Below are 19,646 nucleotides of genomic sequence, written 5' to 3'. Positions count from 1 at the left end.
GCAACAATTGTGAATTACTTTCACCAAGTGCCACAATGCTCCAGCATGGTGCCATATACGTCAGTATGTCATGTGTAGTGATTAGCGTCGGTGCCTCTAAATAATGGGGTCCGATGTTCGACATCCTGATGAATTGGAGGTTATTTTCACTCAGGGACAGGCTATTTTGGAGATACTCTAGCTAAGCGTGTTTAATCAACGGCTGACCACCATCTGTCATAATAATAATAATAATAATTATTATTATTATAATTATAATAATAACGTCAAGCCGTCATCGACGGCGTTTGAGAGATGCCATGCAACACCCGCAGAGAACAACGTGCTTTAAGATTCACAAACAATTATTTATTCAATGAATGGCTACCAGATTTATCATTTATAGTTGATATTATAACACATGATCCAAATATAAAACTGTTAAAATAGATGAGAACGTAACGAGCAGGTGTGATCAAGTCAGACTTCGAAACGTAAACAAGTTTTTCTTCTGAAAAGAACGAATATTTCGACTACATTGTGGCATGTAATAAAAACAAATTCAGGGCAAGAGAAACTGTATCGTACTAAAAACACGTGTGAATATGAATAAGTGAGGTTGACAACTGAATTCGGAACAACATTTGAAAATTTAAAAATTTTCGAAGATGAGTTACTTTGCGCTTTCTCAGTTTCTTCACTATGTATTGAGTCATTACCTAAGGAAATGTTTTAGACACTGTTACTTGTTACACGCTTTTTTTCGTGAGTATCGGCTCTACAAATGTTTTGGAAAATAGAGTTATCCTAGAGAAATCCATAGCGATTGTCACAGGTTATTCGCGCGTTATGTTCAGAAACCTCTTGTACCTTCGGATCTTAAAGAGTAAATTGTGCCGGCCGTTGTGGTTGAGTGGTTCTAGGCGCTTCAGTCCGGAACCTCCCTGCTGCTACGGTCGCAGGTTGGGCATGGATGTATGTGATGTCCTCAGGTTAGTTAGGTTTAAGTAGTTCTAAGTCTAGGGGACTGATAACCTCAGATGTAAAGTCTCATAGTGCTTAGAGCCATTTAAACCATTTTGAGGGTATTACGGTACTTGGCTCGCCATAGATCCTGAAAGTAACAAAATATCAACAAGGCTAAATTAATCTGGGTTGTTTAATGTTCAGGTTAACACAAAGCAACGGTACCGCGAATGGTGTTCTCGAGCACGGAATGAGTTGATTGCTTTTAGTATTGCGTGGAAGCCTCTCTGCTGCTCTCATGCGACTGGAACCTGCTTCGAAGGAATGTGTTGGACCAAATGCTGAACGTCATGTACCACAGATACCAAAGGAGACTATAGTACTAACGACTTCAACGGATATTGTGTTATCCGCTGGAGGCAGAGGTTTATTTGCCGCTCGTTCTGCAGAGCCAGTTGCCAAGGAAAAGTCAGCAACATTCTTTGACTCAATGACCAAGGTACTTCTTATTGTCATGTTTCCAAGACAATCGTGATATTATGTTCGGTTATAACTTAGTTGAATACATTGTAAAAATTTTTAAAGCTATAGCCTTGTCTGATGTCGTCATTACCACAGTACAGTATATTACCTGTTGTCTTGGATCGTTCTGACGGGATTTTTGGTCATTATTTCGATTTTGTATTGTCGTATGCATCATTTCAGAGTTCAAAATGTTCATATGTATTTAGCAAAACTGAAAACTTTTTATGCTCGTTGTTCGCTTCAGTCATTCATAAATTATTTGTTATACGATTATGGCGCTTACAGAGTTGTGAATTGAAAATAACAGACAAATATGGCTGCCAGGATACTGAAAATGCTACTTAAATGTCGTCATAAAAACAGCACAGGTGTCCTATCAGATTTTCAATACGGCAGCATCGGTACTGACAATGGCAATTAATTAGCACAATTTGGAGTGATGTACGCTGTTAGAATTATTAAAGCAGTCTTGACACGATCGAAATCAGGAATGCAATTAAATAATTGCAACGGATCAGTAAGGAAAATTCCGTTACGAGCAATTAATTATAGTGGTCTCAAACTCAGTTCCACAGAAAAGTAAACGGGAAGTCGTGTAGTCCTTACTTCGTCCGCAGTGCTGACAAAAGCAGTAGTCACCTGAGTTGGTGGTCGCTACTGGTAACAGTATGAACAAATAGCTGAATGCTTGGTACTGTACAAACACGTTTTGTTAACGTCAGATATGTGCAACAGATATGATCAATATGGTGTATGATTAGGTGCACAGCACATGTTTCAAATTTTTCTCACTACCTAACTGAGGTAACTCTTCATGTAGCATCTCAAGTTTACGTAGTTTGTAATGGAATCATACAGTTTCAAAGATGCTATCAGACCACTGTACTTACTGACTCAGATCTGCGGTCTCAGTGGCGACAGAGACGTCCTATGTAACGGTCGGCTCGGACGAATTCTCGGTGCGAATATAACTGTGTTGTGGTTAATTGTCATGACGGGTGTCGGCTCTTACTGGAGCTACTACCACCAGCACGTATATTCGCTCCCAAATGAGGTGCAAGCAACACAATTTCCCATAACGGCCATGTCTGTGCTGATGTGGCTGGAAACCACATCACTGTTAATCACGTGTCTCGTTACCAAGAAGCGGTTTATACGCGAAATTACAGATCTGTTAGAATCTGTGGACATTTTACTTGCACACCAGGATGGCGGTATTAGTAAGCAAACTTTCAAGAAAACGAGAACGATGTCTATTCTTCTGCTTGCCAGCGTCACGATCAGCTTGGTATCTGTGCTAGCGTCCTGTATCGTTGACTTAACTGGTGGATGGGGAGTAAATATTACCTACTTCGTCGTGCCGTATTCTCACCTGTGGCAGGTGCAGTTCTTCGGTATAGTGCTGACGGTGCGGGACAGGTTGGGCGTCGTCTGTACGTTGATGGTGAGGAGCGTGCGACCGCCGCTGGACGGGGAGGCCCAGCTGGAGGAGGCGGCGACCTCCGGAGGGCGGCGTTGGGTGTCGGAGGGTGATCTGCGGCGCCTGCAGCGCGCCAGGCTGGCGCTGCACCGCGTCGCCCGCCTCTGCGGAGGACACTTCGGGATCGCGCTGCTGCTGTCCGTGGTCAACAGCTCGATCCGCATGGTTCTGCTGACGTACGGCGTCGTGCTGATGGCGACGCGGGTGCAGTTCCTCAAAAGCGTGCTGATCGTCGCCGGGTGTGTGGCCTGCACGAAGCTGGTGGTCGCGGCGGGTGACCTTCTGGCCGTGTGCTGGGCCTGCTCCTCCGCAGAGGACCGTGCCGCCACGGTGGGCAGGCTGGCAGACCGGATCCTGGCTCTCCCGCTACCTTCTCCAGCGCCACGTGCTCTGCACCTGTCGGTGGAGAGGCTCACGTTCTCTGCTGCCGGCTTCTTCGACATAGATCTGCACTTGTTTGTTGCTGTCGTTGGCACCGTCGTAACTTACATTGTCATACTCGCACAGTATTTTGTATAATACGGGCTACGGCTTGGATTCAGATGATCTCATGTGATACAGACTTAAAAATTAAAAAAAAAAATGAATTTCACTGTGTAACATATTTCAGAAGCTGTTTAATTCCTTAATGCATCGGAACAAGGATCCTGCACCCGAACAAGGTCGGTGAGCGTGGCTAATTCAACATGATGAAAAAAAATGCGGCTTGTGCATACAGTATGCATGTCTGAATTTTGAATACGCGATCGCAGCGCTTCCGTGCCGCAGTTGTCGGCTACATACGGCTCGCGAGTCACACACTTTGTTTACGAAATAGACGGGCGTAAAATACCTACGAGAGCCCTGTTAAAATGCAAATTTCCCCCCTTGTTCACATGATGAAGCTGTTGTTCTGTCTGTTGTAATACATTAATAAAAACTTCAGTATGTACGTACAAGTTATGAGGCAAAAAAACTCCTCTCGGACAGGTGATGAAAGGCGAGCGTTACCAACCGGCAGCTGTGTCATCCCCAGCCCACAGGCGTCACTTGATGCGGATATGGAGGGGCACATGGTCGGTAGGACGTCAAACGGGCCGACTTGGATCAGGAGAGGCACCACAGGACATTTTAATTTCCACTGTCTATACTTCTACAAGTAAATTCATAAAACTTTGTCAGCATGACCAGGAAGGATTCAGAATTCACGCTCGTAGTAGCGAAAGTTCAAAAACATAAGAAAATAGTTTCTTTACATGTGAATTTTCATAATTTTTTCACTTGCTATTGGCTGCATTTGCTTCTATAGGTACACTTTTCTTCATAAGTGAGACAGACTGTTCGATGAATTTTGCAAGCATACAAACCATACATACAGGTGTCTGAAACTCTAGAATCTATTTAATTTATGAAAAAATGAATCAACTGTTACGTTTTAAGCTTTATGTTTAGAGAAAATCCAATTTTTTAATTAATTATCTCAATATTTACCACAGTTGTTAATAGTTTTCGAAAATCCAAGAATTTTGTACACCTGTAAATATGGTTTGTATGCTGTGCAAAATTCATCAAGAATCTCTCTTACTTGTGAAGAAAAATGTACCTATAGCAACAAATGTAGTCAATAGCAAGCGAAAAAATTATGAAATTTCACATGTAAAAAAAATTATTTTTTCAATTTTTTTGAACTGCCACTGCTGTGAGTGTGAACCCCGAATCCTTTCTGGTCGTGCTGACAAAGATTTATGAATTTATTTGTAAAAGTATAGACATCGGAAATTAAAATGTCATGTGGTGCCTCTTCTGCTCCAAGTTGGCTTGTTTGACGTCCTACCCCCCTTAATAAAAACTTCAGTATGTACGAATAAGTTATGAGGCAAAAAAAAAAAAAACTCCTCTCGAACAGGCGATGAAGGCCCAGTGGTACCGACCGGCAGCTGTGTCATCCGCAGCCCACATGCGCCACTGGATGACGATATGGACGGCACATGGTCAGCACATAGCTATTACGGCCGTGTATCAGTTTACGAGACCGGAGCAGCTACTTCTCATCAAGTAGGTCCTCAGTTTTCCTCACAAGGGCTGAGTGCACCCCGCTTGCCAACAGCGCTCGGCAGACAGACTCGTCACCCGTCCAAGTGGTAGCCCAGCCCGACAGCGCTCAACTTCGGTGATGTTACGGGAACCGGTGTTACCACTTCTGCAAGGCGGTTGGCTCATAATAAAAAAGGGGAAGGTCCATATACAGTCAGTAAGGACATCAGCTTACGAAAATTCCGTTACAAACAGCGCTATACAGATTTACAACATTATTCCACATACGACAAAAATTATTTAATCATTCTCAGTTTTTAGTGAAACCTTGGGACTATTTCATAATAGAATCTTCAGCCATCTGAAATACAAGAGCAAATAATAATCTGCAAAATACTTTCATGCAAGTGCGGTACTGCACTCTCTCGTGCAGATAAAGCCAGTCAAACCCTACACTCCGGAGAACGCACTTATATTTACATAAAACACAATAATGTAGAATATACTGGTACTAAATAATGAGAAAGTCTTAGAATATATTAGAAGATTAGTAAAAGGCATTGGGGAATAGTGATCCGTGAATCTGCAGCACATGACGCATCACTAAGTAGTACGTAATTTCTGTTTACTACGCTACACATCGCTTCCATAACATGCTACCTGGTCTTTTTACGTTACTGTGTTCTGAAGGCTTCAGAGACTCATGTGTTATTAAATGACATATAATTATAATAAGTCTTACGAAGAGGAATGGGTTTTTGCTGGATGTTCAATGATTCTTGGCCTTGAAAGTGCACCCTAGTTACCAGTCGAAAATTATTTAACGACGAATAAGATGTTTCCCATTTTACCAAAATACATCGCACCCATAAACGACTAGTTTCAGTTAGATATGGTGCTTCCATACTTTGAAACGCACGTTCAGAATATCTGTAATACTTGACATTCCTCTTCACGTTCGCAACGATTCCCCAATGTGTTTTTTCCATACTATGAGGTCAGAAATTGGTACGATCAACGCAGACTTTCAAATGCACTTGCCATGTGCCGACGACTTTAGACTCATGCCTCTCCTTGCATTACTTTGTGAGAAAAGTTACAGACACCTGATGTAAAGTGAACTGAAATATTATTTTGAAGAAGGAATTGGAGCTATGATGTTTCGGCACTAATTTTCGAAGCCCTTATTTCCTCAATTTCGGCAAAATATCGTTGTACGAAGAGAATAAGCAAATACGTAGTTAAAGGAAACGTCATTGAATGACTGTATTTTTTTGGTATCCCATTGTGTTAGCTATTCTTAGCAAAGGTTTTGGGTCATGAATGGAGTGCTCTTAACTTCCCTCTTTAAGTCCAGTGGCGCGCCGCTATGGAAGATTCATTATACGTGGAACAAGTGGTTTTACAGGATGCCGACTCTGTTCTAAGATAGCCTTGAAGGTTGCGGAGAATATCGTACACATTACCCACCTCGCCGGGCTTTGTGAATGAGTCACCATTGCTCACAATTCGAACTGTCTAATGTACATAATGAAAATCATTGCTGTTTCAGTATACTACAACACTTTGATACATCGTCTAAGATTATATAAAATTCTGTCTGGTCAGAATGAATATAACTCCTTGTGATGGTTGTTATCACTTTTCCCACATAGCTGCCTGTCACTCTAGTATCTGTAATACATAATGGTAAGAGACAATGAAAATCACATTAGTTCACAACTGTAGTCATCGATTTTGATGGAAGATTGAAGAGCATACATATTGAATCGTCGCTTTGAAAACATTGTAGCTTCAGATCCTTTAATGCGATTAGCACATTTAATTCGTAGGATGTGGTCCGATTCTTCTTTAATTTGTTTTGTAATGTGCTGCGAGGTATTTAAAAATTTAATTCTGTACCGACTCAGATAGTCATTAATAAAATAAAAACGCAGATGCAGACTAAGGCAAATAATTTTCTCTAATAATAACGAAATCAGTTAAAACGTATCAAATCACTCATACGTGCTGACTTTTAAGTCATTTGTAACATTGAATATTGACATATTGTTTTAATAATAGCAGGAATATATGGACATAATTGTGTCAAACATGATTGTGTCTGTTTTATTACAATGTGCAATGTTTTTTAGACCTCCTAAGCCTTAAGGTATTATTTCATTTTGTTCTAGTTTACGAATCTGTAAATTGATATTCCGTCACCAATCCGGCCTGTAAATTAAGTAAACTTGCATACAAAAGAGATCAGACTTCCGTAGACAAGCCAGTGAAATAATAACACGTAAAGAGAATAAAGTACTGGCTTTGAATTTACGTTTTGTTGGTAGGTCACATTTATAGTAAGAGTCGCCAAAAGAATTTATGTATTTTAACATTCTCTCGTTCGCAATCAAGGACGAAGCTGCTGTATCTAACTTGGATCTAAGATACTGTAAGTACTTACGCTGTAATGAAATAAACTCTTTGCCATACAAGCTATTATTAAACGAAATGCTTTAAACTGCTTTGTGGCTGCCGCTGTGGAAAAAAACATTAAATATTTTATAATATTTAAATTTGCTGCTCAATGGTGACTAACTGTTGCACACCATCATTGTTCTGTTCTGAATCCTGTGTGTGTGTGCGTGGGGGGGGGGGGGGGGGTGAGGAGCTATAAATTGCTAGAAACTGTTTAAATGTTCAAAACACTGACATGAGGGATCAGAAGATTACTATCAATAATAAGATGGCTAACGTTCCATAGATTATTAACAGTTACCACATACTCACCTCCTGAAAGTGAATAACTCTTTCTCCAAGAACAGTGAAAACAAAAGTAAGACAGACTATTAAGGCCGCTTCTTTTATAGAACAATAAAATACATCATTATCTGTAATTGCAGTTGCAGAGATGGTAGCTGTATTGTTCGGACTATGCCTCTCATGAAAAATTAATTACTCTACACTTCAACATTTTACCAACAAGTTACAAGTATCGCCCAGTCTTTAATGTACAAATTTGGAGACGCTGTATTTCGAATTTTACATATCGATTAATTACTTTCCAATTGCATGATCTGAACTCTTGTAAGTGCAAACTCTTAACTGTAGCTTTAGTTGCAGCTTTTGCGTGAGCAGTTTGGCCATATTTAAGTCTAACCACCGCCAAAAAGACTTAAGTAGAACAGCAATGAAATATACCATACACAAATGACACTATTAGCATTTTTTAATATTAGGATAATTGTGAGATATAATATAGCAATTACGCGTCGAAAGCGGTGACCGCGAATCTTCAAAACACGTCTGCAGCATTAACTAGCAAGGAAAATGGTAGGCCCATGGGAAAGCTACTGACAATATTCAATTACACAAGATTATTTTAAATTCCATCTGGACTCATTAAAACACTACAGTTTCAACAGCTTGCAGAATAATAAATTAATAAATTACGAAAAGTCGCATATGGAATTGTATACGATAAATTTTCTGAGCTCCATATCGGAACACAAAAAACTAATAGACGGCGCCGATATCCTCCCCTGAAGAATACAATCTGATCGACTAACACATACGTGAATTTATCGGTGACTTCGGTTGGTTGATTGATTCGGGGGTAGGAAAGTCACCGGTCCCATCGGAGGAAGGTAGGATGGGGAAGGAAGTCAGCTATGTCCTTTCAGAAGAACCATCCCTTTGTTTGCTTTAAACTATTTAGGGAAATCACGTAAAAAGTAAATAAGGGTGGCCGGACTCGGGTTTGAACCGTCCTCCTCCCGAATGCGAACCAAGTGTGTTAACCACTGCCCCACCTCCCTATGTCGCCCGTGACGTATGCATTTTCTTATTGCGAGATAAGAATAGTTTTCTCAATTTCACATTTCCTTCTCGTTATTGTGCGAGGGCTCTATCCACTGGACTGCTCGACATTATAACGGAAGTCTTGCCATAAAACACAATACAACTTGCGTTTGCAAACAAATATTAATAATGTAAAATATGAGTTGTATGCTGCTTCCGTCAGGGTGAAATTAATACTGTATACTATTATTAACTACTTAGTACTGGCATAAAAATTCCCAATGACATTCACTCCATATAGTGGATACGTTTTGCGGCGGCACGGTGCGTTGCAAAGTTCCATTCACCTTGCGATGGGCCTCTTCTCATAACCTCCTTGAAGTTCTAAGATGCAATTTTCAGTCGGAAGAAGCTACAGAAGAAAAAGCTTTACCCCTCGTAACCACAAATCGAGCTAGAAATCGTTTTGTCAGTTGAGGAAATAGTTAAATGAAAGTATTTATCTATTTCACTGTGTTACGGTACGTTTGTCTACACCAGTCACTACCAAGCTTTACTCTAAGCTACAGAGTCTGAAAAATCCACAAACTCAGACCATTCATAGGCGTAACCAGTTTATGGTAACTGTTAGTGATACTTCCCATGATTTTTAAAACTAATTGTTTCTTTTAGTATAGCTCGCAAAATTTTTGCTATTAATCAGTCTTACCTAACAAAATGTTCAAGTTCGCGAGTAAGCTACACGCCACGCGGAATTTAATTATTTAAAATGACACCAAAAGTTCTGAATTTCACACTGTGGTGTAAAACTAACTCCATCTACACCTTACGGCACTTCTAACACAATTTGGCAGCGAAATATCATAATACTAATAGTTTTCAACACAACACGTATCAATGTGTCTGACGTGTACGAAATCCAAGCCCCGACTCTACTAATGACTCTACAAGAAAGAAGTTTCTAGTTCCCAAAATACTCACGAATACGCTAATTTATGAAAGGCAGAGAAACATCACAGGCAATCGGAAAGCAGCATCAAAGTCGCTCAATCCCACGCATATACACAGAACCAATCAAAATTGACACGGTATCGGGACAGTAAGCTAACGTAAAATAAATTTTATACCCCACAGATATAAAATCAACACCCTCTTCACAAAACTACTTCACCGAAATCATAGTCTCATTTCCCCACTATCGTAAACTGCCGAAATGATTTACATGCATTACCCGGTACGAATGACGACACACACATAGTTCTCGAACATTCTCCAAGAAGCTACTTATTTCAATGTATAGTTAAAAACTATACATAAAACATTATTTCACATTCATACCATCATTCACTGTCTTAACTAAGGACAATTATAACAGTAATTAATAATTAGAAAATTAAAGACACAGAACTGCAAATAAAAATAGCAGTATTTTGATGTGGCTCAATCAGCGTGCATCAGCTAGTGACCTCTACCAGATCGCACAGGAACTTCATACTTACAGACGTCTGACGCCGCCTTTCCTGCTTGTGATTCATACTGCACGTGTGTTCACGTACCACTCCCCTACCAGACTGCTATTTAAAACTTCTCGACAATTATCTTCAGGATCGCAGATTATATGTTCGCATTTGTGACAAGAATTCAACAACACGGCCTGTCCTTGAAGGACTACCACAAGGATCGGTCATATCTCCACTGCTGATTAATTTTTATATTAACGACCTCCCGAAGGTATCACATGTTACTGTCAGTTTCTATGCCGACAACACAGCGCTCCTGACTGCAGGCACCAGAATGTACCACCTCGTCACAGGGATGTAGTGCCAACTAGATTTAGTGAACCACTGGAATCATATGAACAAAATAACGGTCAATGCAGAGAAAACCAAAGTTATTGTCTTCACACGTCGGAGACCCATCGTCAATGAACGCCTACGGATATCAGACCAGCCACTCCCCTGGGCAACAACTGTAAAATACCTGGGAGTACATCTGGACGCCAAACTGTTGTATAGTCATACCTCAGCCAATGCACGAAACTGCAGTTGTACCATGCCCCAGTCGAACTATCTATTTTGTATGGATCGACCTCTTGGGGTACTACGTGTGCCACTAACTACAAGAAGTTACAGGTTGTACAAAGCAGATGCCAACGATGGATCACTGGAGCCCAATGGTGGGTCCGAAATTGTGACATTCATCGTGCCTTAAGCGCATCTTACCTCTCAGACAAGGTCAAGGAGAAGGCACGAACATTATTTCGGAAGCTGGACATGATACGTGACAGTAAACCGCAACTGACCACAGTAGGTACGGTAGAACCCTTACGCAACCACACATATGAAGTACCGAAGGCGATAGTATTTGAGCCTCCGTAATTGATATCCCTACGTAATTCTCCATAATTTAAAGACATATAGTCCTTTAGCACTTCTACACACATGTTTTCAAACACACACCAAAAGCAGCGAGTTAAAGGACCCTTTTGTGTGCCCAAACTAAAGCTGAAAGAAGAATAACTAAATTAAAAGAAAATTTTTACCCCTTCCATTCCCTACAGAAGTAAAAATCAACGAAGTTGATCAGACGTCAGCACCACCCAAAAAAAAAATAAAAAAATGCATGTGTGTTCACTGCCGGTGCTATCTTAGGCACAAGGTAAGGTGCTACGCCACACTTTGAACGCAAACTATCCCCAGAACAGAAAAAAATGCTTTTATATCAAATGCGGCATATCAGTCTGTACTTTTATTAGGCGACACGTCGTTGATGACCGTATCAGTACACATGACAGAGAAACGAAGAAACGTAAGGACGGATCAAAAAGTTTCCATTCGAAGTCCGTACACTCCCGAATCAAGCAAAATCGATACGAGCATTGAGGCTGTCATCCCACCGATTGCATTGTTCACTCTCCGATGGATCTCTACCCGCTTTTTTCCTGCGGCAACAGAAAAGAAATAGGAGCACGTTGGTCCTGTTTTGGAGGTATTTTGTAATTATGCCGCCGTACACCTTCGCCAGCACACCGGTCGGTACTAAGAAACGTTTTATAGCAGGCACGCCATTGACAAGGGAAGAAAACTACACACATCCAGGCTACGCGCTCTTAAGGCCTCCTGGACAGCGTACCTTTAGGCCACCGCCGCCGACCGACCTGTCTCAATCTCTGTACCTCAGTACGCCGCATTGGGACTCAGTTCGCGTTTCATTTCAATATGTCGCATTGTGCTCTAGTCTTCCATAGTGATAAGCGTCGCCGCACATTGGCTGACTGTGAGAGAACGATAGTCATTGTATACAGGGTGGTCCATTCGTCGCGAGCGGGCCAAATATCTCACGAAATAAGCATCAAACGAAAAAACAAAAGGAACGAAACTCGTCTAGCTTGAAGGGGGAAACCAGATGGCGCTATGGTTAGCCCGCTAGATGGCTCTGTCATAGGTCAAACGGATATCAAATGCGTTTTTTTAAAAATATGAACCCCCATTTTTTATTAAATATTCGTGTAGTACGTACAGAAATATGAATGTTTTAGTAGCACCACTTTTTTTCACTTTGTGATAGATGGCGCTGTAATAGTCACATACGTATAAGTACTTGTCATCACGTAATTCCATTACCCGTCTTAAAATGGATCGTTTCCCAATTGCGGAAAAGGTCGATATCGTCTTGACGTACGGCTATTGTGGTCAAAATGTCCAATGACACCATTCAAGTGTTTGGACCGTTCCCCGGATAGTTACGTTATTTAAGGAAACAGGAAGTGTTCAGCCACATTTGAAACATCAACCACGACCTGCAACAAATGATGATTCCCAAGTAGGTGTTTCAGCTGCTGTCGCGGCTAATCCGAACATCAGTAGCAGACAAACTGCGCTAGAATAGGGAATCTTAAAAACGTCGCTGTTGTGAATGCTACATCAACATCGATTGCACCTGTACCATGTTTATACGCACCAGGACTTTTTAACTTCGTGTACAGCTATGCCACTGAGCACAAGAGAAATTACAGGAAGCTGACAGATTTTTAGCACCGTTCTATTTAGCGACGAAGCGTCATTCACCAACAGCGGTAACGTAAACCGGCACAATATGCAGTATTGGGCAACGGCAAATCCGCGATGGCTGCGACAAGTGGAAGATCAACGACCTTGGTGGGTTAATGTATGGTGCGGCATTATGGGAGGAAGGATATTGGCAATCCAAATGGTGCAATATATGCTGATTTCCTGCTTAATGCTCTACCGATGTTTCAACAAGATGTTTCACTGAATGACAGAATGGCGATGTACCTCCTACATGATGGATGTCCGGCACATAGCTGGCGTGCGGTTGAAGCATTATTGAATTGCATATTTCATTACAGGTGGATTGGTTGTCGAAGCACCATACCATGGCCCGCACGTTCACCGGATATGACGTCCCCGGATTTCTTTCTGTGGGGAAAGTAGAAGGATATTTGCTGTCGTGATCCACCGACAACGCCTGACAACATGCGACAGCGCATTGTGAATGCACGTGCGAACATTACTCAAGGCGAACTACTCGCTGTTGAGAGGAATGTCGTTACACGTATTGGAAAATGCATTGAGGTTGACGGATATCATTTTCAGCATATATTGCATTACATCTACATCTACATCCATACTTGGCAAGCCACCTGTCGGTGTGTTGCGGTGGTTAGTGTGAGTATCTCTATCGGTTCTCCCTTCTATTCCAGTCTCGTATTGTTCGTGGAAATAAAGATTGTCCGTATGTCTGTGTGTGGGCTCTCTCTGATTTTATCCTCACGGTCTCTTCGCGAGATATACGTAGGAGGGAACAATATACTGCTTGACTCCTAGACGAAGGTATGTTCTCGAAACTTCAACAAAAGCCCCTAACGAGCTATTGAGCGTCTCTCTTGCCGAGTCTTCCACATGTATCACATTGGAACAACCGAATTAAAATGTTCCAACGTACCTACGTTCTGCATTTTAATTTAAAATACCTACCTGTTACCAACTGTTCGTCTAAAATTGTGAGCCATATGTGTGTGACTCTTACAGCTCCATCTATCACAAACCGCAAGAAGTGGTCAAACTAAAACATTCAGTCGGCCGCGGTGGTCTAGCGGTTCTGGAACTCAATCCGGAACCACGCGGCTGCTACGGTCGCAGGTTCGAATCCTGCCTCGGGCATGGATGTGTGTGATGTCCTTAGGTTAGTTAGGTTTAAGTAGTTCTAAGTTCTAGGGGACCGATGACCTAAGATGTTAAGTCCCATAGTGCTAAGAGACATTTGAACCATTTTAAAACATTCATATTTCTTTACGAATTACACGAATATGTAATATAAAATGCGGATTCCTATTTTAAAAATGCAGTTAATATCCGTTTGACCTATTGCTGCGCCATCTAGTGGGCCGACCATGCCACCATCTGGTTCCCCCATTGAAGCTAGACAAGTTTTGTTCTTTGTAGTTTTTTGTTTGAAACTTATTTCGTGAAATATGTGGCCCGGTCACGATTAGTGGAACACATTGTCGAAATAGATTTGAACAATGTTTTTCAGCGTTGTGGTGTAACACCGTGACCGTACAACCTCAACGCCGTAGTTCTTCGAAGTCGCTCGATGTTACATATCTTCAGCTAGGACCGTTCGCTGTTTCTATTTTGCTTCACTTATCACTCAGTACAAGTTACTCCTTTTTTTCATTCTTGATCTGTGATCTGTGTTCGTTTCTTACGGGTTATCCACTGGCCTATTTTACCACTAAATCCTGGGGAAGAGGGGGGGGGGGGGGGGGAGGTGGCGATGCGGAGCATCTCTTGTGAGTGGAGTGTAGGTCTTGCGGTTCTTGGTTTCTTATAGTGACTAGTGCTGCTAATGTGCAGGTTTCCCACTTGCTTGCCTGGCTCGTAACCAATGATCCTGAGATATTAGACAGAGACGCATGAGACACACGGGCCATGGGTCGTACGTCGCAGCACGTCATACTGCAAGTCTCACGAATACCAGCAGCCTTCTATGGCGGGGAGCGAGTAGCTATTTCAGATGAGTTTAATTTTTCTTTATTGCGTGTTTAAACGTATGCCAGATTTCGACAGCACACGGTAAAAATAAGATCATTAGTGGGTTCCTTTCTAATTAAATACTCAATACCGTAGTCCCTGCCGAGAGCCTAGCACTCACAAAGTGTGGCGGGCAAAACAACTAGTGGGACTTTCCAAGTGTGATCCAGAGCCCGTATATCTCGTTGGACCCTACGAAGCACCGCATGACGTCACAATGATTAAACCGGGGCCGACGAGATGCACGAGCTTTGCAAAGAACTTGTAACGCCCCACTAGTCGGCTTGCCCGCCACACTTCGCGAACACTACCCCGTCCACGGGCGACGGATAATCAATATTTAATTAGAAAGATGTCCTCTGAAGGTCTCAGTTTTGTTGTGCGCTATCGAGAGCTCATATGCGTTTAAACAAGCAGTCAAGAATTATTCAACTCGTCTGAAATAGTTACTCGCTCCCCTTTGGAGACGGCTGCCTGCACTCCTTAAGATCTGCAGTGTGACATACTGTGACGTACACGCAACAGCCTCATTTTCTCGTGGGCGTCGGCCTTACCTGAGGCGACTGGTCGCACTTCTGCTGCCGTAAGGTTATCGCTCAAGGAGATCTCCCACTTGAGCGTGCGAAACAAACCCACTACATGTAGCTGACGTCTAATAATGTCACAATCTATGTTGGCAGTCGTCAGGTGGGTCACATCATACGTTGCAGTACGCGGTTATTAGAGTCAATGCCACATAATGCTTGGGTTTTAAATACTCGTTGGAGAAATTCGGGAGAAAATATCAAATATTTTAACACATCATATTCGGAAAAACTGAGGTAAGGAATATCTAAATAAGTAAAAGAGATATTTTTCACTAATTGGCGAAGTGAGATTAGGACTCCTGCTCTGGGGAATCCTTACAAACATTGTTAACACATCCTGAGAACGGAGTAAGTTAACGATTTTTGTCTGTTATTGATATCTATACTGGAAAGATGTAGGTCTCAGGAATTCCAAGACCGCATCGAAAACTCTACAGTAGTGTCTCAGACAAGACCGGACTTATAAGCACAAGCGAGTAGGAAGATTCTTTTTTCTATATTTAGAAAGAGAACCTTTAATTAAACATTTTTTATTTAGTTACTACAACAAGATTACGACTTAAAATGATACGTTTCCATTCAGTTACGTTCTAGTCTGTTATAAATGGCTCTGAGCACTATGGGACTCAACTGCTGTGGTCATCAGTCCCCTAGAACTTAGAACTACTTAAACCTAACTAACCTAAGGACATCACACACAGCCATGTCCGAGGCAGGATTCGAACCTGCGATCGTAGCAGTCTGACGGTTCCGGACTGCGCGCCTAGAACCGCGAGACCACCGCGGCCGGCTCGTCTGTTATAATTTTAATAGATGATGAATGCAATACATGTTCGGCAAAGGATATTTTTAAGGTGAAATAATCACGCTTAACAATGTTTCAAATTGTTAGGCTTCTGTGCCTCTATCCGTAATATCGGAATGCCTTAGGATCGCTTTGTTGCCCGTCTCTTTGTCGGTCTGTTTGCCCGACAGTTAAAGAGCCTTATTTCTCCGGAACAGGAAAACGTATCGAGTTCAAATTGATATCACTTAATAAGTCATATGATCTCTTGACGGCGTAAAACTTTTGGGCTTCTAAGTCAATGCGATGAAACGATCTCGGTATTTGCGTCATATATTTTGATACTAGAAAAATCGCTCATCAAAACCTATAGGCTACCTCCCCTTGGCCGAGGATCATGAAATTTGGCAAGAAGAAAGGTATCATAATATAAGTAAGACAAACTTATTAAACACTAAGTAATTCACGTAAAAGATAGGGTTCTGTGATTTGATTGTACATTGCACTCATAGTAGGTCAAGGCATAAGACATTACTCCATGCAAACATTAATGTAACCTGTAGACGTATTTTGGTAAGTAAATACACAGAATAGCTAAAGAAACTGGTACACCTCCCCATAATCGTGAAGGACCTTTGCGATCAGGTAGAGGTGCCACACCACGACGTATCATGGACTTGTCTTATCTAGGCCCTTCCTGTTTACATGTTTCTGTATTTTAATACGCATGCCTATGTCAGTTTCTTTCGCGCTGCAGTGTAAAACATATTTTATTAAATCTTCTACCTCCACATAATTTACAAACTGAAATCTCCTGCTTGCTTTTTCTTGTGTATCCTGGATGGTCTGACGTACTAATGTATTGATTTTGATATGGCCTTGGAATTCCCAGTACCTACTTCTTGCTCCTACTGATATTGATAGCAAACAAAACTCTTCAGTTTCTCGATTCCCATCGAGAGCTATAAATACAAATGACAAATGACATACTCGTATACATATAATTAAGTATTTAAGTAACCGTCAGTGCGCGAATCTTACTGGCACATAGTCACATTTTTACTTTACATGTACTGTGAAACTTTGCTTCTTGACAAGTATCATGATTTGAACGGGAAGTACCCAATAGATCTTCATGATTGGGTTTGTGAGTAACAAAATATGCCACATAAATGGCCGAATATCTTAACTGTGTTGCAATTTTTTTTTTTCGTTCCGTCGTCAGTTTTCTGACTGTTCCTCTCCTGTGTGAACCTTTCCATCTCAGCGTAGCCCTTTGAAATCTACAAATTCCATTGTTTTTTGGATGTATTACAATCTCTGTCTTCTTCTATACTGTTTACCATCTAAACTCCTCTAATACTATGGAAATTATTTTTTGTCGTCTTAGCAGATGTCCTATCAACCTGCCCGTTTTATTTGTCAGTGGTTTCCACATATTCCTTTTCTTGGCGATTTTGGGAAGAAACTCCTTGTTCCGTACCGTATCAGTCCACCCTATTTTCAAGATTCTTCTGTAGCACCACATCTCAAAAGCTTTGAAACCTTCCGTTTCGATTTTACCACAGTCCACGTTTCATTACCGTACAATTCTGTGATAGAAACGTACCAAACGTATATTCTCTTAATTTCTTCCTCAAATTAAGGCCTATGTATGATACTAGTACACTTCTCTTGTTCATGCAAGATCTTGTCTGTTTTGTATGTCTTTCTTGACCGGTCGGTCATGTACTAACTTGCTGGCAGTTCTAATGGAAAGTTTCTCACTGTTCTCATGTCTGCTACTTCTCGTTACTTTAGTTTTCCTTCGATTTACTCTCAAGTTATATTCTGCACCCATTAAGATGTTCATTCCATTAAAGAGATATTCTATTTCTCTTAACTTTCATTAAGGATAGCAATATCATCAGCGAATCTGATCATATATATCCTTTTATCCAGGATTTTAATCCTGCACTTGAATTTTTTTTTGTTTTTCCGTCAATGCTTGTTCGATGTGTATATGGAACAGTAGGCGCCAAAGACTACATCGTTGTCTTACGGTCCTTTTAATCTGAGCTCTTCGTTCTTGGTCCCTCTTATTATCAGTCGTTATACATTGTTATATTACCCGTCTTCTCCTATAGGTTACTTTTCTCAGATTATCAAATATCTTTCGCTACTTTACATTGTCCAATGCTTTTTCCAGGTGGACAAGTCCTATGGACGTCTCTTCATTTTTCTTCAGACCTGCTTTGATTACCAACGGCAACGTCAGAACTGCCCTTCTGGTGCTTTTACTTTCCCTAAAACCATGGTGATCGTCATCTAACAGATCTTGAATTTTCTTTTTCATTCGTCTGTATGTTATTCTCGTCACAACTTTGATGCATGAGCTGTTAAGCTCATTGTGCAATAATTCTCGCTCTTGTCATTCTTGTAATCCTCTGAATTCTGCGGACGATAGTTTTCCGAAAATCTAATTCTATATCGCCGATCTCACACATTGTACACACCAATGTGAATAGTCGTTTTGTAGCGCTTCCCCCAATTATTTTTGAAAGTATGGTGTGTTATCCATCCCAGTCGCTTTATTTGATCTTAAGTGTTCCCAAACTTTTTTCATTTCTGACTCTAGTGCTGGAACTACTTCCAGATTCCTAGCGACTCCTGTTTCTTCTTCTGTGATGTCATCAGCCCAGTCGTTCCCACCATAGAGCAATTCAGTGCACTCTTTCCCCTAACCGCTCTCTCTTCTGCATTTGACAGTGGAAGTCTTCTTAATGTTACTCCCATTGGTTTTAATTTCACCGAAGGTTAATTTGACTTTCCTATGTGCTGAGTCACTACTTGCGACAATCAGATCTTTTTCGATTTCTTCACATACTTCAAACAGCCACTTTGTCTTAGCTTCCTTGCGCTTCCTACACTACTGACCATTAAAATTGCTACACCAAGATGTAATGCAGATGATAAATGTGTATTCATTGGACAAATATATTCCACTAGAACTGATATGTGATTACATTTTCGCTCAGTTTGGATGCATAAATCCTGAGAAATCAGTACCAAGAACAACCACCTCTGGCCATAATAACCGTCTTGATACGCCTGGGCATTCAGTCAAACAGACCTTAGATGGCATGTACAGGTACAGCTGCCTATGCAGCTTCAATGCGATACTACAGTTCATCAAGAGTAGTGACTGACGTGTTGTGACGAGCCAGTTGCTCGGCCATCATTGGCCAGACGTATTCAATTTGTGAGAGATCTGGAGTATGTGCTGGCCAGGGCATTTTCTGTATCCAGAAAGGCCTGTACAGGATATGCAACATGCGGTCGTGCTTTATCCTGCTGAAGTGTCGGGTTTCACATGTATCGAATGAAGGGTAGAACCACGGGTCGTAACACATCAGGAATGTAACGTCCACTGTTTAAAGTGTCGTCATTGCGAACAAGAGGTGATCGAAACGTGTAACCAATGGCACTACAAA

General features: G+C 41.3%; 1 protein-coding gene across 1 annotated transcript; it reads left to right on the top strand.

Annotated features, from left to right (window-relative positions):
- Window positions 1–2,719: 2,719 nt before the first annotated feature.
- Window positions 2,720–3,469, top strand: LOC126277569 (putative gustatory receptor 2a). Its single transcript, XM_049977574.1, has one exon. It carries the CDS (start codon window positions 2,720–2,722, stop codon window positions 3,467–3,469), a length of 750 nt encoding a protein of 249 aa, XP_049833531.1.
- Window positions 3,470–19,646: the final 16,177 nt, after the last annotated feature.

Source organism: Schistocerca gregaria, chromosome 1 (assembly GCF_023897955.1).
Source record: "Schistocerca gregaria isolate iqSchGreg1 chromosome 1, iqSchGreg1.2, whole genome shotgun sequence".
Lineage (NCBI taxonomy): Eukaryota > Metazoa > Arthropoda > Insecta > Orthoptera > Acrididae > Schistocerca > Schistocerca gregaria.
Note: the sequence above shows the minus strand (reverse complement) of the source record. Positions and strands in the feature narration are given on the sequence as shown.

What these genes read in the sequence shown, in the direction of transcription:
- LOC126277569 (XM_049977574.1), top strand. Translation starts at nt 2,720, where the DNA reads ATGTCTATTCTTCTGCTTGCCAGCGTCACGATCAGCTTGGTATCTGTG.